Here is a 24328-nt window from a genome sequence, read left to right as displayed (position 1 = left end):
GACCTGTGAACCCGGAGGTCCCGGTTTGAGTCCTGGTCAGGGCACACGTCTGGGCTGTGGGCTCAGTCCCAGTGTGGGAAGTGCAGGAGGCAGCTGATCAATGATTCTCATCGTTGATGTTTCTCTCTCCCGCTCCCTTCCTCTCGGAAATCAATAAAAATATATTTTTTAAGAGGGAGGGAGGGAGAGAGAGCGCAGAGCGAAGCCAGCACCCTCGGAGCCATCCGAGTGGCCCTGCTGACCCAGCTGGGAGTCCCGGCATCGAACCACAGTGGCCCCTGCTGTGTGCTCACTGGTCCCAGCGTCCGCCTGGGAAGGACCTAGACCTTGGCCGCCCCGCCCGGCGAGCGAGTGGGTCCCCGGTCCCGGACAGCCTGCCCCTGCCCCGAGTCTTCGCCCTTGGAGGCCCCTGAGCCCCGGTCTGCGCAGCCGGACAACTTGTGCGGGTTCCTGGGGCGCGGGGGGGGGGGGGGCGGGAGGGTCAGGGTGGCCCCTTTGGCGCCGGGAGGCACTCGCTCTGGCTGGAGGCGGGAGCCCACAGCGCCCCCCGCTGGGTTCGTGGGAGCCCGCCCAGGACGCCGGCTCCCTGCACACGCTGTGGGCCGTGGCGCGGTCCCGGGAGCGGGGCGGGGACGGCAGGCGGCGGGCCGGTGACACAGACGTGGGACAGGCGGCCGCCGGGGAGACGCTGGTGCGGAGGGTGCGGCGGAGCTGGAGGGGCCCTGCGGGTTGGGGCTGGGCTGGCGTGCCCTGGCTGGGGCTCCCGGGGGGCTGTGAGTGGGGGAGCAGGGGGTGCATTCCAGGGTTGGAGGCCTCACCCTGGGCCTTCCTGCGTTCTTGGGGGACCGTGGGAACAGCGATGAGCCTCCCTGGGCGCCGTTCCCACCTCTAAAAGGAGCCCAGCAACCCCAGCGCTGTGGGCGCGCCCCCTAGTGCCCAGGGCGCGGGAGGTCCCGGACCCCACAGAGCAGACATCCTCGGGCACCCAGGACGCACAAGCCCACTGTCACCAGAGCAGGGCCAAGACCAGCCGAGGCCCCCCCGCCCGCCCGCCCGCCCCCCAGGGCTGAGCTGGCACCTTGGGGGGGGGGCTGGGCGCGGGGAGTCGGGTGCCCCGGCTGTCACTCCCTGCCCCCCCAAACCCAGAAACGTTTCCAGGGCACCCCTTGGGGAAGGGGTTTTAAACCGAGGTGGGATTCCGGAACACATTTCACCCGTTTCCAAGGCACTGAATGCGCCGCGATGTGGTGCAAGCGTCACCGCCGTCTCCTCCGGAGCCCCGTCCCCTGCCCACCCCGCCCCGCCCCGCGTGGGGCCTGCCCTGCGGGAGCCGCCAGCCCAGCTCCGCCACCCGGACCCCCGTCCCGGGCCGGAGCAGCCGCCTGGCCAGCTGGCGCGGGCAGGTGAGCGCACCTGGCGGCTGGCGGGTTCGGGCGAGCCAGCTGCCGCCGAGCAAAGCCCGAGGGATCCGGTGTCCGCCGGGGGCGGGGCGGGGCGGGGCGAGGACGGGGAGGAGCGCAGGGCGGCCCCGCCCCCGTGAGCGCAGGTGGAGGCAGGTGGGCGGCCCCGCCCCTGCGCTGGCACCGCCCCAGCAGCGGCCTCGCCCCACCCCCAGTGGGGCCACCGGTGAGGGCCACGTGGCCACACAAATGACCAGCCGGCTTCCCCGGAGGCCGGGCCTCGCAGGGCTGGGCCCGGAGCTTCCTGCCGGGAGGTGGGTCTGGGCCTGCGAGGCCGGAAGGAGGGGAATCCCGGACAGCCCGGAGCCAGCGCGGGAGGAGGGGGTGCCCGGGCCCCAGCAGGTGGGCAGTGGCTGAAGCAGGCGGGGAGGCCAGTGAGTGGCCAAGCGGGGCCCCGAGCGTCCCAGGGAGCCCGTGGGGGCTGGGCTGGCCCCCTCCAGCCACCTGCTCCCGGACTCCAGCCTGGCAGGCCGGCCACTGGGGCTCCCCGACTTCCCCAGACAACTTTGGCCCCTAAAAAGCGGGCTCCCCACAAGCCTGGCCGCAGAGGGGGGACGGCCCAGGTCACAGGCAGGAGGCTGGCGTCTGCGCCCAGGTGGCTGAGCCCGGGTCGGAGGCGCCCAGGCTGGGCCTTGGAGCCGTGGGCCTTGGAGCTGCGTCCCTGTGCACAGGGCGCCCGGGCTGCGGGAGACAGGGAAAGAGGGCAGGGTTGTCCTCCAGGCTCCCCTGGAGCCACGGGCCCACACCAGCGTGTGTGGGCTGCCTGGAGGGGGAGCCCGCCCTCCCCTGCCGGCCCTGGGCTGCTTTCAGACTTTGCTCTCTCCCCGTGTCCTCCCTGCCCCTGCAGATGGCTGACACCTCAGGACTCCTGGAGGCGGCCGGTGCCTCCCAGGTGTCAGCCACCTGGCTGCCGCCCAGCCCCCCGCCGGCCATGCCCACGGAGCCCTCGGGGCTGCAGATGGACCGCGGGGGGAACAGCTCGCAGGCCGCCCCCCAGCTGTTCCTCACCAGTGCGCTGGCCCGCGGCATCTCCGGCGTTTTCGTGTGGACCGCCCTGGTGCTCACCTGCCACCAGGTAAGCCTCCCTCCGCGCCTCCCTCGGGACAGGGCTCATGGTGAGACGTGGCCACAGCTCAGCCTGGCCCTGCTGGCATGGTGGGACCTCAAGCCGTGGCCTTGGTGATGCCGTCAGAGACCAGATAAATGGAGGAACCGTGCCTGGGGCTCTCCGAGGTGGCAGCAAGCCAGGGCACAGGCGTGGAGGGGGGGGAGGGCGGGCCAGGGGAGCTGGGGCTGAAGATGAGGTCTGCCAGGTAGAGGGCAGAGGCCCCATCACCCCTACTCACCAGCCCTGCTCGCTGAGGTCAGCAGTATCGTCCCATTTCACAGAGGAGAAGACTGAGGCTGAGAGAGGGCTCCCCTAGCCACAGGGGAAGGTCTCGCTTCCTCCAGAGGCGCGGCTGCCCCAGAAGTGAAGGCGGCTGAGGGCTGGGACTCCCTCTGTGGGGTGCTGAGCGGGGCACTGAGCGTCAGGAGCAGGGTCAGAGCTGCCCCTCAGACTCCTCGTGAGGGAAGCAGGGGACCGAGCAGTGTGCCCAGCCCAGAGGACATGTCTGCCCCTGTGAGGCGTGTGAGCAAAGCTGGGAGGTAGGAGCTGGTGGCAGCCAGGGCGAGGGCCACCTGGGTGGAGTGGCCTTCAGCAGGGGGTGCTGGGGAGCCATGGATGGCTGCTGAAGGGGAGCTGTGAGCAGCACTGCCCTTCGGGATGCTTCAGCTGGCACCAGCTTGGGGACTGGATTGACAAGTGGGCTGGTGCAGGGGGCAGCAGGAGACTGGCAGGCCCGGAAGTGGGTACCCCTCTCGGTGAGTTGCCTGCTCCGTGGCCTCAAATAACCAGACATAGAGCAGACACAGCGTGTGAGGGGGCCAGGCAGACCCCGGGGAGCTGAGGGGTGGGAGGGGTTGTGCCTTCTTGTGAGGCCCTCAGGGAGGACTGCCTGTGGGAGGCAGGAGCTGCAGCTGGACAGGAAGACGGGCAGGCGGGTGGCACATCTGATTTGCATGAAGCTACCATCACTGCCTGGTGGCGGGATGGTGGCAGGATGGTGGAGGCAGCAGCCCAGAGCCCGGGGTCGGCCGTCTCAGTCCCGGCTGCAGGCTGAGCCTCCGTTTCCCCATCTTCTAACCTGGACCTTCTGTAACTTGGGGACCAGCTGTGTGTGTGTCTGTGCTGCTGGGGGCCCCACCACCTGGACGGGGCTGATGGAGACACTGGGGCTGCAGCTCTCGGGCCCCACCCTCGGCCCCCACCCCCGCCCGCCCCCGCTGCCCGGCCTCTGCCATCCGGAGCCCCGTGGGACAGACAGGAGCACAAGCCCTCGCTTTAAAGACAAGGACCAGGCTGGCGAGGGCAGCGGCTGGCCAAGGCCACGCAGCCAGGCGGTGCCGGCTCCCGGGGCAGAGGTCAGGCCTCTGAAGGGCTGGTCACGCCGTGCCCTGCCCACTCGCCAGCGAGGGAGTGAACGACTGATAAGACGCCGGTGCCTGCACCACCTGCCCCCGCCTGCCCTCGAGCTGCCCCCGGGGAAGCTGGGCACACAGGCCTCTGCAGGGGCACGCCCTCTCCCTCTGCTCACGGCGCCTCCTCCTGGGAGCCCTCAGAGTGCGCAGCCAGGCGCCAGCTCCCCGGGCTTCTTCCTCTGAAAGGCCTGTCACTTTTTTTCTCACCTGAGGACATTTTTCCATTAATTTTTAGGGAGAGAGGAAAAGACAGAAATATCCATGTGAGAGAAACACATCGATGGGTTGCCTCCTGCACGCACCCTGACCAGGGTCCAGGCCGGGGAGGAGCCTGCAACCGAGGTACGTGCCCTTGGCCGGAATCGAACCCGGGACCCTTTGGTCCGCAGGCTGATGCTCTATCCACTGAGCCACACTGGCCAGGGCCTGTCGCCTTTGTATGTTCCCATAGAAAAACCTAGAAGGGTTTGAAGACGAGCTGTTGTCACCCTGCTTCCTGCTGTCCAGGGGGGGACGGCGCTTCTTTCCTCCATCTTGACGGTGCATTTCCAACACACTCGGGTGCTGCTTGGCTCGTCACCTGGCGTGTCTGTGCCCCGTCCTGTCAAGGCGTCCCATTTTCCTGGCCGTGTGGCACCCTGGTGCGTGGCTGCACCACAGTCTAACCAGCGGCCACCGCCCTGCGTGGTCCTCATGGTGCACGGCCGGGACTAGCATCCTTCATGGCTTTTTAAAATATGTTTTTATTGATTTCAGGAAGGAAGAGGGAGAGGGAGAGAGACATAGAAACATCAGTGATGATCAGGGAGAGAATCACCAGTTGGCTGCCTCCTGCACGCCCCACCCTGGGGATGGAGCCAACAACCTGGGCCTGGGCCCTGACCGGGAATTGAACCCTGACCTCCCGGTTCATAGGTCGACAACCACTGTGCCACACCGGTCAAGCCCTTCTTCCTCTCCTCTACCAGAGGGGGGCCAAAGGGTACCAGCCCTTCTCATGTCCCCGTCGAAATGCCAGACTACCTTCTGGAGTGTCTGTGCCCACTGGGACTGGGACTGTCCCTTGCAGGGTCTCCTCAGATGAATGAGTCAGTGAGTGAGGGAGTGAATGACTGAGTAAATGAATGAGTGAATGAATGAGTGAGTGAGTGAGTGAATAAGTGAGTGAGTGAGTGAATGAATGAATAAGTGAGTGAGTGAGGGAATGAGTGAGTGAGTGAGGGAATGAGTGAGTGAATGAATGAGGGAGTGAGTGGATGAGGGAGTGAATGAATGAGTGAGTGAATGAATGAGTGAGTGGATGAGTGAGTGAGTGGATGAGTGAGCGAATGAATGAGGGAGTGAGTGGATGAGGGAGTGAATGAATGAGTGAATGAATGAGTGAGTAAATGGGTGAGTGAGTGAGTGTGTGGATGAGTGAGTGAATGAATGAGTGAGTGAATGAATGAATAAGTGAGTGAATGAATGAATAAGTGAGTGAGTGAGGGAATGAGTGAGTGAGTGGATGAGGGAGTGAATGAATGAGTGAGTGAATGAATGAGTGAGTGGATGAGTGAGTGAGTGAGTGAGTGGATGAGTGAGCGAATGAATGAGGGAGTGAGTGGATGAGGGAGTGAATGAATGAGTGAGTGAATGAATGAGTGAGTGGATGAGTGAGTGAGTGAGTGAGTGGATGAGTGAGCGAATGAATGAGGGAGTGAGTGGATGAGGGAGTGAATGAATGAGTGAATGAATGAGTGAGTGGATGAGTGAGTGAGTAAATGAGTGAGTGGATGAGTGAGTGAGTGGATGAGTGAGTGAGTGGATGAATGAGTGAGTGAGTAAATGAGTGAGTGAGTAAATGAGTGAGTGAGTGGATGAGTGAGTGAGTGAGTAAATGAGTGAGTGGATGAGTGAGTGAATGAATGAGTGAGTGAATGAATGAGTGAGTGAGTAAATGAGTGAGTGGATGAGTGAGTGAGTGGATGAATGAGTGAGTGGATGAATGAGTGAGTGAGTGAATGAATGAGTGAGTGAATGAATGAGTGAGTGGATGAGTGAGTGAGTGGATGAGTGAGTGAGTGGATGAGTGAGTGAGCACATGCACCTCCGGTGGGTGGGTGACCCCCACAGGGTGCGGACACCCCACGCCGCTCTCCCCCCCCAGATCTACCTGCACCTGCGCGCCTACACGGTCCCCAGCGAGCAGCGGTACGTCATCCGCCTGCTGCTCGTGGTGCCCGTCTACTCCTTCGACTCCTGGCTCAGCCTCCTGCTCCTGGGGAGCCAGCAGCACTACGTCTACCTGGACTCGCTGCGGGACTGCTACGAAGGTGAGGCCGGCCAGGCCCGACAGCTAGGACCAGCCGTGCGCGGGGCGGGGGGGCGCCTGGTGGGTGTGGGGGCACCCGGGCCGCCCAGAGCCCAGAGGGAAGTGGGGCTCTCCCGGGCGGTGGGCCCCCAGGGGCGGGTCGGTCCCAGAGCTGAGCTGGGAGCCCGTGGGGGAGGGTCCTGCGAGGTGACCTGAGCCTCAGCGTGTCCTGAGAAATGGGTTCAGCCTGGGGGTCGGGGAGGCTTCCTGGAGGCGGTGCCACTGGACGCCCAGACTCACCGCGCCCACCGCGCCCGCCGCCCCGGCTCCGCAGCCTTCGTCATTTACAGCTTCCTGAGCCTGTGCTTCCAGTACCTGGGCGGGGAGAGCGCCATCATGGCTGAGATTCGGGGAAAGCCCATCCAGTAAGCGCCTCCCCGAGCACCCCCCCCCTCCCGGGCTGTGGGCAGGGCCCTGTCCTCCGACCCGGCCTCAGGGACTCGCACCCCAGGTCCAGCTGCCTGTACAGCACCTGCTGCCTGCGGGGCACGGCCTACTCCATCGGCTTCCTGCGCTTCTGCAAGCAGGTGAGGGTCTGCCCCTCGCTGCCCGGGTGCCACTCCCACATGCACCTCTGCATCCCTGCACCCCTCACCCCTCGCTGCCCGGGTGCCCCCCCCACGCACCCCTCACCTCTCACCCCTCACCCCTCGCTGCCCGTGCCCCTCCCACACGCACCCCTGCACTGCTCGCTGCCCGTGCCCCCCACACGCACCCCTGCACCGCTCGCTGCCCGTGTGCCCCTCCCACACGCACCCCTCACCCCTCGCTGCCCGTGTGCCCCTCCCACACGCACCCCTGCCCCTCGCTGCCTGTGCCCCCCACACACGCACCCCTGCACCCCTTGCTGCCCAGGTGCCCCTCCCACACGCACCCCTGCACCCCTCGCTGCCCGGGTGCCCCTCCCACACGCACCCCTGCACCGCTTGCTGCCCGTGTGCCCCTCCTACACGCACCCCTGCACCCCTCGCTGCCCGGGTGCCCCTCCCACACGCACCCCTGCACCGCTCGCTGCCAGTGTGCTCCTCCCACACGCACCCCTGCACCCCTTGCTGCCCAGGTGCCCCTCCCACACGCACCCCTGCACCCCTCGCTGCCCTGGTGCCCCTCCCACACGCACCCCTGCACCCCTCGCTGCCCAGGTGCCCCTCCCACACGCACCCCTGCACCCCTCGCTGCCCGGGTGCCCCTCCCACACGCACCCCTGCACCCCTCACCCCTCGCTGCCCGGGTGCCCCTCCCACACGCACCCCTGCACCCCTTGCTGCCCAGGTGCCCCTCCCACACGCACCCCTGCACCCCTCGCTGCCCATGTGCCCCTCCCACACGCACCCCTCACCCCTCACCCCTCGCTGCCCGGGTGCCCCTCCCACGTTCTCCCGCCCCTCGCCCTCTCCCAGGCCACGTTGCAGTTCTGCGTGGTGAAGCCGGTCATGGCCCTGGTCACCATTGTCCTGCAGGCGGTTGGCAAATACCACGATGGGGACTTCAAGTAAGGCTGGCAGGAGGGTGGGCCGGCCGGGCATGGGGGAGGTGGGCAGGGCTCCGCGGGGGGCTCAGCACCTGGGGACAGGCCCCTCCTCTCGGGAAAGTGCTGTCCCAGGTGAGCCCTCAGGAGCCCAGGCCCAAGGCCCAGGCAGCAGCCAGCCCACCCGAGGGAGAGCAAGGGCTGGATTCCAGGCACCCGGGCCAAGGTCCACACACACACACACCCCACACGCATGCACACACCACACACATGCACATGTGACAGCACATGCGATGCTCATGTGTGCACACAAGCACACGTGCACACACAGGCACACCTACAAGGCAGTGCGCGGGCAGGTGGGGAGGGGCAGGAGAAGGGCCACATCCTCGCGGCTGGGTCAGGACCCCCTGCCAGGCCCCCGCCCGCCCCCAGCTCCACCCCCTGGGGCCCCTGCGCCTTTGGAGGGAGGTGCAGGCCCGGTCATTGCTGGCAGCTGTGGCCCTGACCGCCCCTGCCCTGCCTGCAGCGTCCACAGCGGCTACCTGTACGTCACCCTCATCTACAACGCCTCCGTCAGCCTGGCCCTCTACGCCCTGTTCCTCTTCTACGTCGCCACCAGGGAGCTCCTACAGCCCTTCGAGCCCGTCCTCAAGTTCCTCACCATCAAGGCCGTCATCTTCCTCTCCTTCTGGCAGGGTGGGTGGGCTGCTGAGCCCCAGAGCCGGTTCCCCCACATCCCCCCGCCCAGCCTGCTGCCCAGCTGTTGGGTAGGCGGTCCCAGCCCTCTCCGCTGGTGCCCTGCAGCCTGGGTGCTGGGCTGCTTGTGGGAGGGGTGGGCCCGCCTGACCCACCAGCCCTGGGCCGGGCTGCGGGCATCCCTGGCCCACTTGGCAGCAGAGGGCGGCGAGGGTGGGCGCAGGTCTGGGTGGCGGGGGCATCTTGGATGTTTTCTGTGCCAAGACCCCGGCGTTGGAGCCCCTCTGAAGCTCGGTCTCCCCTCAGCCCCCATGGCAGGCAGCAGTGGGGTTCTTGGCTGGGACAGCTCCGGCCCAGCCTCCTGTCCAGGTGGGTGCCTGAGTGGCTGTCCCCGCCCCAGGGATGCTGCTGGCCATCCTGGAGAGGTGCGGGGTCATCCCTGAGGTCCAGGGCATGGACGGGAGCAGGGTGGGCGCCGGCACGCTGGCCGCCGGCTACCAGAACTTCATCATCTGCGTGGAGATGCTCTTCGCCTCCATCGCCCTGCGCTACGCCTTCACCTGCCAGGTGTACGCGGAGAAGAAGGACAACTCGCCAGGTAGGCAGCCCTGCCAGCGGGTGAGGAGGGGGCTCCCGGAGGGCTCAGCGGGGGCAAGGCACGGGTGTGGCCCACCTGCCCTCCCCGGGTGCCCTCCGCACCGTGTCTCCATCCGGGTCCCCACACGTGAATGTCCACTCGATGGGCAGGAGGACAGGGCAAGGGGCAGGGCGGGGCAGGAGCCTCGTCTGCACCTGGTGCAGGGAAGACGGGCAGGAAGCAGGGGGGCCGGGGCAGGCCGTCTGACGCAGAGATGGCTGGACCCGATTGGGCCCCAGGCCCCTGGACAGCCGGACGGGGTTGGTTGGTGCTGGTGTCCCTGGAAAATGGCCCATTCGGGCAGCAGTGGCCTGGGGCTGCTCTGGCCACCCAAGGCGTCCCCCACCTGTGACCTGGTGGGGTCTGGCTGGGCAGCTCCCGGAGGCAGGAGCAAGCTATGCCCGGCTGGGGTTCGAGGGGAGATGGGCCCAGGGAGACCCAGCCCCCCATGTGCACTGCCCCCAGCACCCCCGGCGCCCATGCAGAGCATCTCCAGTGGCCTCAAGGAGACCATGAGCCCGCAGGACATCGTGCGCGATGCCATTCACAACTTCTCGCCCGCCTACCAGCACTACACGCAGCAGGCCACCCAGGAGGCCCCGGGGCCCGGCGCCCTCCCCGCGGTGGGCGGGGACCGGAGGAGCCGCAGCATGGAGAAGAGGATGCTGATCCCCTTGGAGGAGTCGTAGGGCCGGGTGGTCTGGCTGCTGGGAAAGGGCAGGGCTCCTCGCCCCTGACCCTCCGCCAAAGGTCCACCCCTCCCAGAGCCTCCTGCCCGGCCCGTGGCAGAGGGCGCCTGCGCCTGTCCAGGAGCCCAGGGACCCGCCGGTGCAGCTGGCCATGCCCTCAGGGGCCACGTGGCCGCCCTGACAGCGGGTCCCAGGCTGGGCGGCTGCAGGCGACAGCGTCAGCTCAGGCTGTGGGCGGGTCTCGGCTGGGCCTGGCTCTGGTCCTCTTGGGCGCTGCTGCACATCCCTCAGCCACGGAGCCCTGGCCAGCCCTCACCCCGGAGGTGCTCCCCGTGGGGGCCTGGGGTGCCGGGGCCACCAGCCGGGTTATTTATACATAAACCCCTGGGTTTGCTATGACTCTCGTGGCCTCTGTCCCGGCAGGGCCGGTGCTGGTGGATGCGGGGCGCGAGGTGGAAGGTGCCCATGGTGCCAAGTCTGGGAATTGGGGGCAGCGTCCCAGCTCCGAGCCGGACAGGATGAGGAGCTCACCCCACCACCGAATGCCCTGCCCTGTGCCCCCTGAGGCGGGGGCACGCGCGGCCTCCTCTGTGCCAGCCCCACCCTCCGTGGGAGGTCACGCGCGCAAAGCCCCACAGGCGGGAGGAGCTGAGACCTGGAGGCGCCTCCTGTCCTCTCCCTCGTGGGACACGCGGCTGCAGAGCTGGGGGAGCGGGTCTGGGTGCTGCCCGCCCTCTGGGAGCCTGGAGGTTGGGGTCACCAGATGGGCAGGGCCTAGCAGGAGGTGCAGCAGAGGCTGCAAGTCTTGGTCGGCCCTGTGTCTGGGTGTCCAGCAGGTAGGGTGGGAGCTGGGGGGGGTGTGGGGGGCTGGGCAGCGGCACGGGCGCCTGAGCGCCTACAGGCAGGAGGCCCAGTGGCCACCGCCCCGCGCCCCCCCCCCCTCCGGGCCGCCTGCTCCCGTGTCACCAAGGAAGGAGGCAGAGGTGCCAAGTCCCAGACTCACCAGACGGACTGGCCAGCGGTGTCCACGATGGGTGGGGTCTTCCCTGCCCCTTGCTCCCTGTGCCTGGGACTCCCTGATAAGACAGGCCGGGCCTCCCCTGCGCCCGCTGGAGAGTCCCCCACGACTTATCTCGGGCTCTGCAGCTGGCGGCCCCCCCACGTCTCAATCCGCGGTTTGAAAGCGGAGGAAGAGGTGCCGACCACGCAGGGGCCTTCTGGAGGCTGCGGGCGGGGAAGCGCCAGGCCCCGCTGTGAGCCAGGGTGCTCCCCGCACCCCCCCGCGGGCCTGGCTGCCCCAAGCTGTGCGCGCGGATAGTCAGAGGCCCAAGGGACACGCGTGGGCTGCCGGGCGCCGTGGGCCAGCTGTGCAGGTGGCAGTGCTGGGCTTGGTGCTTCGGAGGGAGAGGAGGTCGGCGTTTGCCAAGCACCTGGCCAGACCGCACGCCCTTCCTCCTCGCGACAGCCCGGGAGGCGGCCCGGCCCAGAGAGGCTGAGCCACCTGCCAGGTCACAGCTGCAGAGACCTGTCCTCTCCCATCCTGGCCCCGCGACACCTGTCGTGGGCAGAACAAAGTCCAGCCATGAGGACAAAACAGGTGTCCAGGCTCCTGCCTGTGCAGGTGAGGGGACCATGGAGCCGGTCAGGGCTGCTGCTCAGGCCTCTGGGGCCTTGCCCTCCGAGTGGGGGGGCCTGCAGTGGCCACACAGGCAGGCGCGGCTTGTCTTGGCCTCAGTATTCTCATCTGTAAAATGGCCCCAGCGATTCACATAGAGGGCCTGGGGGACAGGGAGCCCAGTGGGGAACCAGGGCCTCCTCCCCAGCTCACACGCACAGGCTGTGACCAGCTCCAGATCTGGAGGCTCCCCGAGGAGGAGCAGGGTTGGTTGCAGGGGGTCTGCTCGGCTGGGAAACATCAGTGGTTGCCACTGACAAGCTCAGGGTGACAGTGGCCATTGCCGAGGCTGCATCCGTGGACTGGGGCCCCTGGCCAGCAGGTGGGACCCTCCGAACCCCGTCCACCAGCCAGGGAGTGAGCCTGCTGCCCCTCCCACCGGGTGACCCGCTCACAGCAGCACCTGATTTGGGTAAAGGGATGTGGGGGGACCACCAACCACACAGCAGGACAAACCTGAAACCAGAAAAGTCTTTATTGCAAAGGTACAAAAGCGTCACAGCAGAGATGTACAGCAATAAATTAGGCGGTGGTGTGGGCGCAGCACGGGGCACGCCCACAGGAACAAGGGCCACGCAGAGGGTCTCCTCAATAATTTATATCGGGGTCGAAGCAGCACAAAAATAAATATTGAAATGAAATTGCTGAGTGCTGAGGTGAGGGGGTGAGCTGCAGACGGAGCCTGCCCTGGGGCGGCAGGTGCCCTCGAAGACTTCGGTCTGAGCACAGGCCCTCGCCTCTCCTCTTAAATAAAGTCCATATATTAAATGTGACAGTGAGTTTCAATAATCTGAAAGGAAAAGCATGAGGGACACGCCAGGCTTCCTTCCGTGACCCTGTCCGCGGGGGGTGGGGAGCCACCCGTGTCCCGCGGGACCGGGCATTCTGGGAACCCAGCAAAGCGGCCATGCAGGACGCCCGCCAGGCCCCAGGCGGTCGCAGAGCCCGCAGAGGGCAGCGGGACGGGGTGGTGGGCCGAGCTCCAACCTGGACCCTCCGCCTGCAGCCCTGCTGTACATTTACAGTATCAAACAGGAAAGGTACAAAACCCGACAATAAAATGTGTATAGAACTTTTTATATATATATATACTCTCTCTTAAATACTCCCAGTCCTTACTGATATCCAATGTGGATTACCTACCACAGCTATGGCATCCACAGCTTCCTCACCCCACCCCGGCCTCGCTCTAGGGCGGCTCGCCCAGCCCCCGCTGCCCCAGGACAGGACACAGGACACAGCCGGGGGCAGCCGGTCCGTCCGCAGCCCCTCTGCCTCCCCCGGCGGCGGGCACCTGGGGGTGGGGGCTTCACGGCTTGCTCGGTCTTTCTGGGCGGGGCCAGTGGTGGGGCTCGGGCCTCTTCCCAGGACGGCAGGATGGGGGCAGCACCTGCAGCAGCGCTGAGGGCGGGGAGCCCCAGAGGAGGTCACCGAGGTCACCCGTGGCTCCAGAAGGTTCCAGGCGATGATTAAGCACCAAGGTTGCAGGGTCCCACCCTCTGTGCAGGCAGACCATGCAAGCGCCCCCACCTTCCGGCCTGTGCCCCCACCTCCCCGCAACGCCCTCCCCCACCTCCTGCACCCCACCTGTCATCCTGCTCTCCCTCCTCTGGCAGCAGGAACAAGCCCAGCTCCACCTCCAACTTCCACAGCTAAGCAGGCCCCCTGCAGCCAACCCATTCCACCCAGAGCTCCCCTTCCCCTTCCACTCCCGCCCCACCCCCACCCCCGGCCTCACCGTCCCAGGCTCTGCGGGTGGCGGCCAGAGGGCTGCAGCTGGGAGGTGGGGACCTCACTCGTCACCCCAACACAGGGACACTTTGCAACACGCATGCAACTCTCCACACGGACGCCCCAGTGATGCCTGTGAGCAGCTGCTGCTCCAAGCCCCAGGGCCGCTGGCCCCACCACAGCCCCCCTTCGCCCGCCGGCACAGGGCTCGGCCACGGCAGTGACGGTGCGTGTGGGCCAGGACAAAGGTTCCTCCTGGGACAGCAGGGCTGTGGGCAGTGGGGCTCCAGGCCACAGCAGGACAGAGGCTGATGCGGCTGAGGCCGAGGCTGGAGGCGGGCAGGGCCCTGGGCCTCAGGCCAGGAGCCTCCGAGCCCTTCCCCACCCGACTCCCCGGGAGACAGACCCCGAAGCGACAGCCTGGAGAGTGGGTGGCCGAGGGTGGCCAGTGCGTGTGCGTGTGCGCGAGTGGGCACATGTGGGCGCGTGCAGGAAGGCGTGCGACACACAGGTTCACGAGACCCTCCTCTCCACCCGGCCCATGGGGGCCCCGTGGACTCTGCACGTGGACTTGGTGTCGGGGATCTGTCCCCGTGGACCCTGACAGCACGAGGGGCGTGCCCAGCGCCCTGCACCCGGCGCCCGGCCTCGGGCACTAGGAGGCGGCCGAGAAGGGCACGGAGGGGGATTTGACGATGGTGATGACGCTGGTGGTGGCCACCTTGGAGGGCGTGACGGGCCCGCGGGCCACGGTGCGCGCGAAGGTCTGCAGCGCCTCGTACTTGGAGCGCAGCGCGTCCAGCTCCAGCCGCATGCTGGCGTTCTCCGAGGCCAGCTTCTCCACCTCCCGCTGCAGCGCCACCCGCTGCCGCTCCAGCTCCTCCTTCTGCGTCACCCGCTTGATGCGGCAGCTGGCGGCGTAGCCGCGGTTCTTGAGCGTGCGGCGCCGCTGCTTGAGCCGCACCACCTCCTCCTTGGACAGGCCCCGCAGGTGCTGGTTCAGCTCCCGCACCGACATGGACACCAGCTCATCGTCGCTGAGCACCGGGGCGTTCTCGCCCGCCTCCTTCTTGACCTGCGGGCCCGGGCACAGGTCAGCACCAGGCCTGAGGCCGGCTCAGCAGACGGGGGTCTGGGTCCCGGCAGCCCCTCCCCCACCAGAGGTCACTCGAGGTGCACACACGTGGCCATGACCCGGCTACTCGGCCACCCAAACCTGCCAGGCCACAGCCCATGTGGGTGTTGCCCTGTGACCCTCCAGTGCCTGGAACACACTGACACAGCAGGTGGGGGCCAGGAGGGCTTGGAGGTGCACAGCCCACAAGTGCATGGAGGTCCCGTGGGCTCCTGGGACCAGAGACAGAGGCCCAAGGGCACAGCCAGCCTCAGGCTGAGAGGGAGCCAAGAGCAGGCCCCGGGGCAGGGCCACCCGCCCGCACGAAGGAGTCCTCCTCCTGGACCTGAGGGCTGGCGCCTCCTGAGGCCACAGCCTGACTCTGCCCCCCTCACTCGGTGGCGCTTCCTCAGCCCACAGCCCTGGGACAGGGCCTCCTTCCTCGCAGCGGACGGGCACAGATGGCCTGGGCTGCCCCCTCACCCCTGCTTACCTTGTTAAAAATATATATATCCTAATTGATTTCAGAGAGGAAGGGAGAGGGAGAGAGAGAAACATCAATGACGAGAATCACTGATTGGCTGCCTCCTGCACGTCCCCTATTGGGGATCAAGCCCGCAACCCAGGCAGGTGCCCTTGACTGGAATCGAACCTGGGACTTTTCTGTCCGCAGGCCGACGCTCTATCCACTGAACCACACCGGCTAGGGCGTCCCGCTTACCTTTAATGCCTTGTTCGGTTTGGGATTAGTCGTCATAACCTGGGCACCGTCACCCGCACAGAACGGCCTGGAAATCGTAACTAGAAAGCAGAGAACACAGAAGGCACACGGTCAGTCCCGCTGGCCGGGGGCCGCCTGTGCCGCCACCAGTGACCGAGCAGGGCCATCCCGACAGCGGAGAGGCCCCGAGGAGGTTCAGCTCACCCTCCCTCGGTCCAGTTGCAGCGCCCCGAAAGCCCGGCGGGCCCCCGCCCCTCCTGAGGGGCTCCCCCGGGGCAGGCTCCTGGCCCAGGCGGTGTGGGGCCCCAGGGACCAGGTGGGTGCCCAGCCACGCCTTCCACTCCAGCGGCAGCCCGAGGAGCTCCCCTGCTCCCCCCGTTACAGGAGTGCCAGCCCCGGGGTGACGCCAGGCTGAGCAGAGCTGCTTCCTGCGGACTCTCCCTGTGCCTGTGGGTACAGGACGCCACGTTCAGGGGCCGAAGTACGCACGTATAGGCTCCGAGAATGACCCCACCAGGCGCCTGCGGGGCCACCAGCCTCGGGCAGCACCTGCCCCATAGGAGCCCGTTCTCCCGGAGGAAGGGCCCCGCCAGGGGCAGTGGAGTCGCCCGCACTCCCAGCCGGCCTACCTCTGCCAAGGGCACTACAGCTGTGACATCACCGCCTCCCCCTGGGCTGCCCCTGGCCCTGACCTGGGCTCAGAGGGTGGGCAGGGCTCCTGGGCCAGCCTGGGGCAGGTGGGGAGCCAGGGAGCCGCTGCCCTGGGAGCACATCGCCCGTCTGGCGGGAGCTGTCCCTGCCGCCGCCAGCCCCTGCCCTCCTAGTTTTTGCGTCTGCATTGTGTCACACATTCTGATCATTCATGAAAAAGCCAGCCAAGCATCCCAAGCATGACTCCCCTCTGATAGTTGCCATGGCGACCTTGGGAAGTAGCCAACCCCTGATGGTTGTCATGGAAACAGAGAAGCCCACAGCAACAATGGCTTTGGGGCAACAGTGCAGACACCGCAGGCTGTGGGACAGTAAACTCACTCCTGTGCCCCCGTGGCCAGGGCGGGGGGGGGGGGGGAGGGAGGGGGGGGCAGGCACCAGGCTTGCTGGTGGGCTGTGTTGCCAGCTCGCAAGACCCCGTATACTGGACATCCTGACACCAGACAAGCACCACAAAGGGTCCTCGGGCCTTTAAGCCGCATCACAGCCTCCATCTCAAGCAAGACTCCACCCCACCCTCCCTCAGCCGGAGCCCAGGACCCTCAGGCAGCACCCCTGGGCCCTCCACCCCCTCACCACCAGAGGCCACAAACTCAACCCAGGTCTCAGCACCCACGCCTGCAGGCCCCGCACCGTCCATGGGGCACTCTGCTGGGCCTCAATGGGGATGGAGAGCAGGTCAGGCTGGGGGCAGCTGGCGCTCCGGGCTCCCCTGGCCCTCACGTGGTTACATGCGTGTGCCCCAGACGACGGGCCGCAGTTTGGGGAGATCCTAGCAAGGAGCTCAGAGCTGCTTCTGACAGTGGCTTGACCCCTGGCATCTGGGGTGGCCAGCCCCGCTCTGTGCAGGGGTCAGAGCGCGCTGGAGAGCCGCGGGGCTGTGGGAAACTTTTCCACGCCATCGCCATCATCGCCAGCAAGGAGGGGTGGCGGTGTCCGGCTCCCATCCCAGCCAGCACGTCATGAGGCCCGAGCCGCCAGGCATAGCTGTGTGGTGAGTCACCGGCTGTTTACAGAGCAAGAGCTCACATTCCCACAGACCCGGCCCCACCCCGAAGGGAAACGGAAGGCCCGGCCAAGGACCTGCCTGGAGCAGACCCCGACCCGACCCGACGGGCTGCTGTGTCCAGAGCCAGCTCAGCCAGGGCAGGCGCAGGGCAGAGTCCTGGCAGGGACCTCCCCGGGTGCCCACCTGCCCACCACGGGATCTGTGCTGGGACTCGGGACGGAACCAGGATGCACACGGGGGGGCTTCAGCCCCCTCCCCCGCAATCAGGCCCCAGGAGGGCCAGCCTCCCCCACACCCACCAAGTCAAGGAGCCCCGGCAGGGACAGGAGGGCGGCCCGGGTCCCTCCCACCGGGGCCTGACCTCGGCCCCTGTCTAGTCCGCAGGCCTTCTGTCCAAGGAGAACAGCAGGGCCGAGGGCGCGATGGGTGGTCACCGAGCTGAGGAGCAGCCCGGGAACCCTCTCCCCCGGGGGTCCCCATCTCCTTCTGGAAACGAGGGGCCCCAGGGTCCTGTCCCAAAGGCCTCCGCTGGGCAAGGCCCCACCTGGGCTCTGCCCTCTGCCCCCAGCGCTTCCGGCTGCACCGGGACCAGGAGCCAGGGGCCCAGGGGGGAGCGGGGCAGCAGCAGGCACCCCACTGCCTCCGGCGCCTGCTCCCATCCACTGGGTCTCCCCCAGAGCGGAGGTCTGTCTCGGTGCCCCGCCCCAGCGTCAGGCCTGCCTGCACCCAAACACCACCAGGACCCCGCGCTGGCCCGGGCACGCCCACGTGAGGAAAAGTGCGTGTGGAAGGTTTGGAGAACAGCCTGTGACACAGCTGCTTTTACACGTCTACACCTAGCGGCCCCAGCGGCAGCAAGAACCGTTCCAGACGCGGGCACCCCGCGGGGAGACTGCAGCCCCCGCACCACGGCCTGAAGCCGGGTCCCCGCATCAGCACTGGTCGGCACCAGACACCAAACACGCTGCCCTCACAGCTTCCCGGGCGGACGCTCCAGGCCCAGCCCTGGAGGAACAGAGCTCAAACCCAGGTCCCAGGGCCGGCGGCCGAGGACCGCGCACCGCCTGAGGGACGGCCACAGGCTCACCTCCCGCCCCCACGAGGCCGCCGGTCCGTGTGCCGACCGACCGTCAGCACCTGTCGCTCAGAACTGTTCACGGTTCTAACTCAGGACGTGGTTCTCAACCCAAAGCCAGCAACCTCCCCCGGAGGCACATCGGACAAGGACAGGAAAGCTCTCTTCCTCCGAAGGAGGGAACGCAGCTCCGAGTGAAGGAGGGACCCTCGTCCCTCCCCTTCCGGCCCCAGAACAGGGCCCAGGGCCGGGCGGCTTCACCGAGCTTGGCCAGATTCCGCCCGGGCGCCGGGCACCGGGCTGGGCAGCAAGCGCAGTCCCACAGCCAAGCACTGTCCCCCTGGTGGGCAGGAGGCAGGGGCGCTGAGGCCAGGGTCCGGGACCCTTGGTCACTTTTCTCTCCAACTCCCAGCAAACCCCGGCTGCTGGCCACCGCCTCCTTCCCTCGGCTCCGGGCTGCGGACCTTCACGTGTGCTGGCTGCTCTGGGCTGGACCAGGTTCGGGGCCATCAGTGAAGACCGCTGGGGGCAGTGACCACACCCAGGCAGCCCCGGGCTCAGCCAGCCAGGCAGAAAAGGCAGCGTAGACCTTGGGAGGGGCTAATTCTTACCCAGATTAACCAGCGGCCCAGCCTGGGGTGAGCCTCGGGGCGGGCGGGCGGGAAGCCGAATCTGGGCTCAGCATGGGGGGCTCAGCATGGGGTGGTCTCAACACTTCCTGTCAGGGGGAGTGAAGGGGCGCGGGGCGCTGCCCGTCAGCCCTCCCAGCCAACCCGATGAAGATGCGCCTCCACTCAGTTCTCCCGGGTTGGGGGTGGGGGGCGGGGACAGGTCCTGGCAGGGCAGGGGCAGCAGGGAGACAGGGAGGGAGGAAAGGGGTTCCTTGCTAGGGGAGCAGCCCCGACTCCAGGCAGCAGAGCAGCAGCTGACTCCCCCGACCACCCTGAGGTGGCCACCTCTGCTCTAGGGGCCGGGGACCCTCTCACAAGTGGCCCAATGCCGCACGCCCTCCCACTACAGACGGCACCGCACGCCCATGTCATCCAACTGCAGACGGCGCCCAGAGCCAGGAGGGCTCCCCACCGTCCGGCCACTTGGACACCAGGCGCTGATGTCCTGAGCCAGCTCCCCTCAGTGTGGGGTGCGTTCCAGAGCCTTGCTGGGCACCCCACCAGCCCGGCCCACACCCAGCTTGCAGGCTGGCCCTGGCCGGCTGCCCTCCAGCAAGGCATGACTGTCTCCGGGGCTGGGAGGACGTCTGGTCACCTTGCCTTTGCAGTTCGGGGAAGCTGTGTCATCCTGGCTGCTCTAGAGGTGACTAAGGCAGTTCCAGCTGATGCAGGCTGAACGCCACACCCCGGCCAGCCGTGCCCTGGACCCTGGCTCTCCTCACGCAGCTTCTGCCCGGCTGCTCCCCCCACAGCTCTGCGTGGTCCTCCGGGCCCCCTGCGGCTGTCCTCCCCCAGCCCCTCCTAGCTGCCCAGGCATGGCCCCCGGGAAAACGGAGGCCCACACGCCCAGCAGGCCCCGTCCTGCACCTGCAGCTCAGGTGACAACCCCACCACATTTTCACCCAGAAATCGTCCACAGGGCCTCCCCTCTCCACTCGCAAACCCTGGCCTGCGCTTCAGCCTGTCTCCCTGCTCTGGCCCAGCTTCCCTGTCTGGACCCTGACCTCAGTCCCGCAAGTGCAGCCCCCCAGCCAGGCAGAGGGATGCCATTCCCAATCAGCATCCTTCCAGAGCCCTCCCCCGCCCTGGCCACCTGGCATCTGCTGCAGACCAGGCCTCCACCTCTGGCTTCTTGAGAGCCCCCCACAATCTGCACTGGCTCCCAACTACTCCCCTATTGCCCCTGCCCTCCCTGGAGTAGGTGGGCGCCCTCTCCCTGAGCACACATACTGGCTGCACCCAAGACCTGCCCCCACTCAACCACACCTGCCCACCCACCTGGAAGACGGGGTTTGCTGCATAAGCAGGTGTGTCAGCACTGCACTGAGCGAGGGGCCTGGAGGGCGGCTTCCACCCATACGGCTCCGCACCCCCTGCCCGGCACCCAGACAGGCGCACAGGAGAGCAGGCAGGCGTCGGGCCAGGCCAGGGCACCAGGCTGGGCTCCATCTAAGACGAGGTGAGTGTGTGTGCTTGTGCGTGGCTGTGTATGAGTGTGCGTATGTGTGTGTATATTAGTGACTGTGTGTGTGAGTGTATGACTGTGTGTGTGAATGTGTAACTATGTGAATGTGTAACTATTTCCACTTCTGGAAATCCGTGCCAGACTCCTCCACAGTTGTGTATGAGTGTGCGTATGTGTGAGTGTGTGTATGTTAGTGACTGTGTGTGAATGTGTAACTATGTGTGTGACTGTGTGTGTGTATATTAGTGACTGTGTGTGTGTGACTATGTGTATGACTGTGTGTGAATGTGTAACTCTATGTGTGTGACTATGTGTGTGTACATTAGTGACTGTGTGTGTATGACTGTGTGTGTGTATATTAGTGACTGTAAGTGTGTGTGTGACTATGTGTATGACTGAGTGTGTGAATGTGTAACTGTGAGTGACTGTGTATGAGTGTGTATATTTGTGAGTGTGTGCGTGACTGTATGTGTATGACTGAGTGTGTGAATGTGTAACTGTGTGTGAATGACTGTATGAGTGTGTATATTAGTGACTGTGTGTGCGTGACTATGTGTATGAGTGTGTATATTTGTGACTGTGTGTGCATGAGTGACTGTATGTGTATGACAGAGTGTGTGTGTGTGAATGTGTAACTATGTATGTGTGACTGTGTGTATATTAATGACTGTAAGTGTGTGTGTGACTGTGTATGACTGTGTGTGAATGTGTAACTGTGACTGTGTGAGTGTGTATATTTGTGAGTGTGTGAGTGACTGTATGTGTATGACTGAGAGTGTGTGTGAATGTGCGTGACTGTGTGTATGACAGTGTGTGTGAATGTGTGAGTGACTGTGTGTGTATATTTGTGAGTGTGTGCGTGACTGTGTGTATGAGTGTGTATATTTGTGAGTGTGTGCGTGCGTGACTGTGTGTATGACAGAGTGTGTGTGTGACTGTGTGTATGAGTGTGTATATTTGTGAGTGTGTGCGTGCGTGACTGTGTGTACGACAGAGTGTGTGTGTGACTGTGTGTATGAGTGTGTATATTTGTGAATGTGTGCGTGCGTGACTGTGTGTATGACGGAGTGTGTGTGTGAATGTGTGTGTGTATATTTGTGAGTGTGTGCGTGCGTGACTGTGTGTATGACGGAGTGTGTGTGACTGTGTGTATGAGTGTGTATATTTGTGAGTGTGTGCGTGCGTGACTGTGTGTATGACAGAGTGTGTGTGTGACTGTGTGTATGAGTGTGTATATTTGTGAGTGTGTGCATGCGTGACTGTGTGTATGACAGTGTGTGTGTGACTGTGTATGAGTGTGTATATTTGTGAGTGTGTGCGTGCGTGACTGTGTGTATGACAGAGTGTGTGTGTGACTGTGTGTATGAGTGTGTATATTTGTGAATGTGTGCGTGCGTGACTGTGTGTATGACGGAGTGTGTGTGACTGTGTGTATGAGTGTGTATATTTGTGAGTGTGTGCGTGCGTGACTGTGTGTATGACAGTGTGTGTGTGACTGTGTATGAGTGTGTATATTTGTGAGTGTGTGCGTGCGTGACTGTGTGTATGACAGAGTGTGTGTGTGACTGTGTGTATGAGTGTGTATATTTGTGAATGTGTGCGTGCGTGACTGTGTGTATGACGGAGTGTGTGTGTGAATGTGTGTGTGCGTGACTGTGTGGTGGTTACTGTGTGATCGGAGGGTCATCCCCACCTGCCCTAAAGCTAGTTTTAAGCTGGCACTTGCGACTTCCTGAAACGGTGAGAAAGAGGAAGCATGACGAGTGTGTGATTATGAAAAGCAAAAGTAAATACCGAGGGAGCCACGTACCTTCCACTGGTGGGGAGCGGGGGAGCAGGGGGGCAGAGGTGAGTCACTGTTGACTGCGGAGCAGCCGCAGAGCCCGCGGACCTGACCGGCACCCAAGTCCACTCCAGAGCCTTTAGCCTCGGCCAGCCCGGCCACAGGCAGGCTGCTCCCCGGCAGGAGACTAAACACACTCCCCGCGGAGTCCAGAGAGGAGGCCGCTCGGCTGTGGGCACAGAATGGTGCCGGGAGCGCTGCCCACTCCCCAGCTCCCGCTCCAGCACCAGCTTGAGGGTGGGCGCCCTGGTCCCTGGAAGTCAGCCCCCCGCCCAGCCTCGCTCTGTGTTTTCAGTCTGATGAGCGCCCAGCGTCAGGGGACCGGGCAGGCCCCCTCTGGCCCTGGCACCGGGGCAGGGCAGGGCTCCGGAAGCTGCTCGGCTGCCCGCAGGCAACAGGTGCAGGTGCGGCCCACCCGCCGCCTCCAGCCCCGCCCACCCGGAGCTCGCTGGGTCCGAGGCCGTCCCCGGGCTGCACCTCACCCAACCCCGCGGGCGGTCACTGCAGCCAGACTTCCATCCACACAGGGCCGAGGGGCTGCTGGGCAGCGGGACCCAAGCCGGGGGACCCCCGATCCTCCTGCCCGCTGTGGGGCAGGCGCCTGACGACAGGGCGGCGGGTGCTGGTCCGCGGGTGGATGAACTGGGCGGAAGACCCCGTCTGCGGCCGGAGCCGGAGCCACACGCAGGGGCGACAAGGGCGTCATCAGGAGCCCGCAGAGCGCGCCCTGCACGCAGGGCAGGTGTCCGGTGGGGAGACCCGCCACAGCGTGGGCGTCCTAGGGGGTCCGGGCAACAGCTCCCGTCCCCTCTCCTTCCTCCCCGATCCCCTCCCCTCCCCTCCAGCGGGGGCAGGCGGACACGGTCCGGTGTCCAAACTCGGCAGAACCACGGAAGGACGCGCACTCGGAGCGAGGAGACGCCCGTTCACGGAGGACAGCGACACGCGGGCCACAGGGTTTGGGGGGAGAGACACGTGCGCCCAGACCCCCTCCCCACCAAGGCCTCCCCCCGGGGAACCCCGGGCAGGTCAGCTGCTCAAACGTGACCTCGGCCGGCGAGTCCCCTGCTCCTTCCCCTTCCGATCTCAGCGGCGGTCGAGGTGGGAAGGGGCCGCGGGGCCGGCGGGACCGCACGCGGGAGGCGCCGGGGCCCGAGGCCGAGTGGCCCCGCGCGACCACGCGCTCCCTGCACGTGGCGGGTTATTTTCGCGGCGCCTTCCCGCCTCGGCGCCGAAAGGCCGGCAGGTGGAGCGGGAGGGAGAGCGCCGACACGCGGGCACCCGCCCCGCCCTCCCCGGGCGCCCAGTCTCCCGGCTCCCGCTCGGGGCGGAGCGCGCTGCCCGGCCCCGAGAAGAAAGGAAGGCGACCCGGTCCCCGGGCCGGGAACACACCGCCCGCGGACTCGCTCGGGCGGCGCACCTGGCGGCAGGTGCTCGGGCCGGCGGGGGCTCTGGTCCCGCCCAACTTTGCCCAGAGTCCCAGGCGGCCCCGACTCGGCGGCCGGCTGCCCCACCGCGCCCCCGGCCCACACCGCCCCGCCCGGCCGCCCCTCACCTGGCGTCGCGCGGGGACCGCGGGGGCGCGGCCGACTCCTCGCGGGCACGCGCTCTCCTCCCGCTCGCGCTCCCCCCGGGCCGCCGCCCCCGCCGCGCGCTCCGCTCCGACTTCACGAAGAACAACAAGTCCCCCCCGCCGCCCGCCGCCAGCGCGCCTGCCCGCCCGCCCGGCTGCCGAGCATCTGACACCGCTTCCGGGATTGGCGTCAGCGCGCGTCACGCCGCCCCGCCCACCGCGCCCCCCTACCAGCGCGCCCTAGCCCCGCCCACCACGCTCCACCACACAGAGCGCGTCCCTGGCCCCGCCCACTTAACCACGCCCACCGCGCGCCACCACCCAGGGCGCGCGCCATCGCCCCGCCCTCTGCCCCGCCCACCAGGCCCGACAGCGCGCCGTCGCCCCGTCCACCTCCCCGCCCTGTCCCTCCCGCCTCCTCCAGGGCCCGGGTCCTCCCACGGAGGCGCATGGAATTCGCCGGGTTCGCCCCTCCGGAGCCCGCATGTTCCCGGCGTGGGAGCTGGCCGGCCCGCCGCTCCTCCAGCGCCCTGGTGCCGCCCCTGTGTCCACCTGTGCCGGGCGAGCAGCATGCACCTGTGTTGCAGGTGTGGGGGTGCGCCCGTCCCGCATGCTGGCAGCTCCGCACGTGGCGCAGGCGTTCTGAGCCGGGAGCACCCCTTGTACCCCTGGAGCGCGTTCTCTGGGCTCGGAGATGGGACCCCATATCCCTATTCCCTGGGGGCCTCACCGCGAGGCTCAGAGTCGTGGGCTACCCTGCCGGCCCCAGGGCCCCAGGACAGGGCTGTGGACATCCCAAACAGGTGGCAGGGTCCCCTGTTTCACCACAAGAGGGGATGGGCCGGATGTGTGCAGGGCACCCAGATCTCTGCCTGCACCCAGGCCTGGAAACAGTCCCACCGAAGCCCCCGCTGATG

The 24328-nt window shown here is 66.1% G+C and overlaps 2 protein-coding genes across 6 annotated transcripts; one reads left to right on the top strand and one right to left on the bottom strand.

Moving 5' to 3' along the window:
- Positions 1-1614: 1614 nt before the first annotated feature.
- TMEM184A (transmembrane protein 184A) lies at positions 1615-12266 on the top strand. 3 transcript variants are annotated; one of them, XM_036313349.1, is made up of 9 exons: positions 1615-1714; positions 2308-2535; positions 6127-6292; positions 6605-6695; positions 6782-6857; positions 7731-7822; positions 8328-8497; positions 8898-9095; positions 9704-12266. In XM_036313349.1, exons 2-9 carry the CDS (start codon positions 2308-2310, stop codon positions 10201-10203), a joined length of 1521 nt encoding a protein of 506 aa, XP_036169242.1. In that variant the 5' UTR covers positions 1615-1714; the 3' UTR covers positions 10204-12266. The 3 variants fall into 3 exon arrangements, with proteins under 3 accessions (XP_036169242.1, XP_036169241.1, XP_036169243.1); XM_036313348.1 differs by having other exon boundaries at positions 1684-1802; XM_036313350.1 differs by having other exon boundaries at positions 1684-1802; positions 9600-9961.
- On the bottom strand, positions 11958-23561 carry MAFK (MAF bZIP transcription factor K). Of its 3 annotated transcripts, none has more exons than XM_036313351.1 (3): positions 23394-23561; positions 15065-15144; positions 11958-14304 (listed from the first exon to the last, which is right to left on the bottom strand). In XM_036313351.1, the coding sequence occupies exons 2-3, from the start codon at positions 15098-15100 to the stop codon at positions 13885-13887; spliced, it is 456 nt and encodes a 151-aa protein (XP_036169244.1). In that variant the 5' UTR covers positions 15101-15144; positions 23394-23561; the 3' UTR covers positions 11958-13884. The 3 variants fall into 3 exon arrangements, with proteins under 3 accessions (XP_036169244.1, XP_036169246.1, XP_036169245.1); XM_036313353.1 differs by lacking the exon at positions 23394-23561 and adding an exon at positions 15694-16067; XM_036313352.1 differs by lacking the exon at positions 23394-23561 and adding an exon at positions 15269-15511.
- Between the last annotated feature and the right edge of the window lie 767 nt (positions 23562-24328).

Source organism: Myotis myotis, unplaced genomic scaffold (assembly GCF_014108235.1).
Source record: "Myotis myotis isolate mMyoMyo1 unplaced genomic scaffold, mMyoMyo1.p scaffold_m19_p_6, whole genome shotgun sequence".
Classification (NCBI taxonomy): domain Eukaryota; kingdom Metazoa; phylum Chordata; class Mammalia; order Chiroptera; family Vespertilionidae; genus Myotis; species Myotis myotis.
This window is presented reverse-complemented; position numbering and strand designations above follow the sequence as displayed.

Bases quoted from the DNA above. Each gene is read 5' to 3' on its own strand.
- MAFK (XM_036313351.1), bottom strand. From the start codon at position 15,100: ATGACGACTAATCCCAAACCGAACAAGGCATTAAAG. The intron at 14,305-15,064 runs GTAAGCGGGACG...CCGGGCCCGCAG, and splicing joins AACCGAACAAGGCATTAAAG to GTCAAGAAGGAGGCGGGCGA.
- TMEM184A (XM_036313349.1), top strand. From the start codon at position 2,308: ATGGCTGACACCTCAGGACTCCTGGAGGCGGCCGGTGCCTCCCAGGTG. The intron at 6,696-6,781 runs GTAAGCGCCTCC...CTCGCACCCCAG, and splicing joins ATTCGGGGAAAGCCCATCCA to GTCCAGCTGCCTGTACAGCA. The intron at 7,823-8,327 runs GTAAGGCTGGCA...CCCTGCCTGCAG, and splicing joins TACCACGATGGGGACTTCAA to CGTCCACAGCGGCTACCTGT.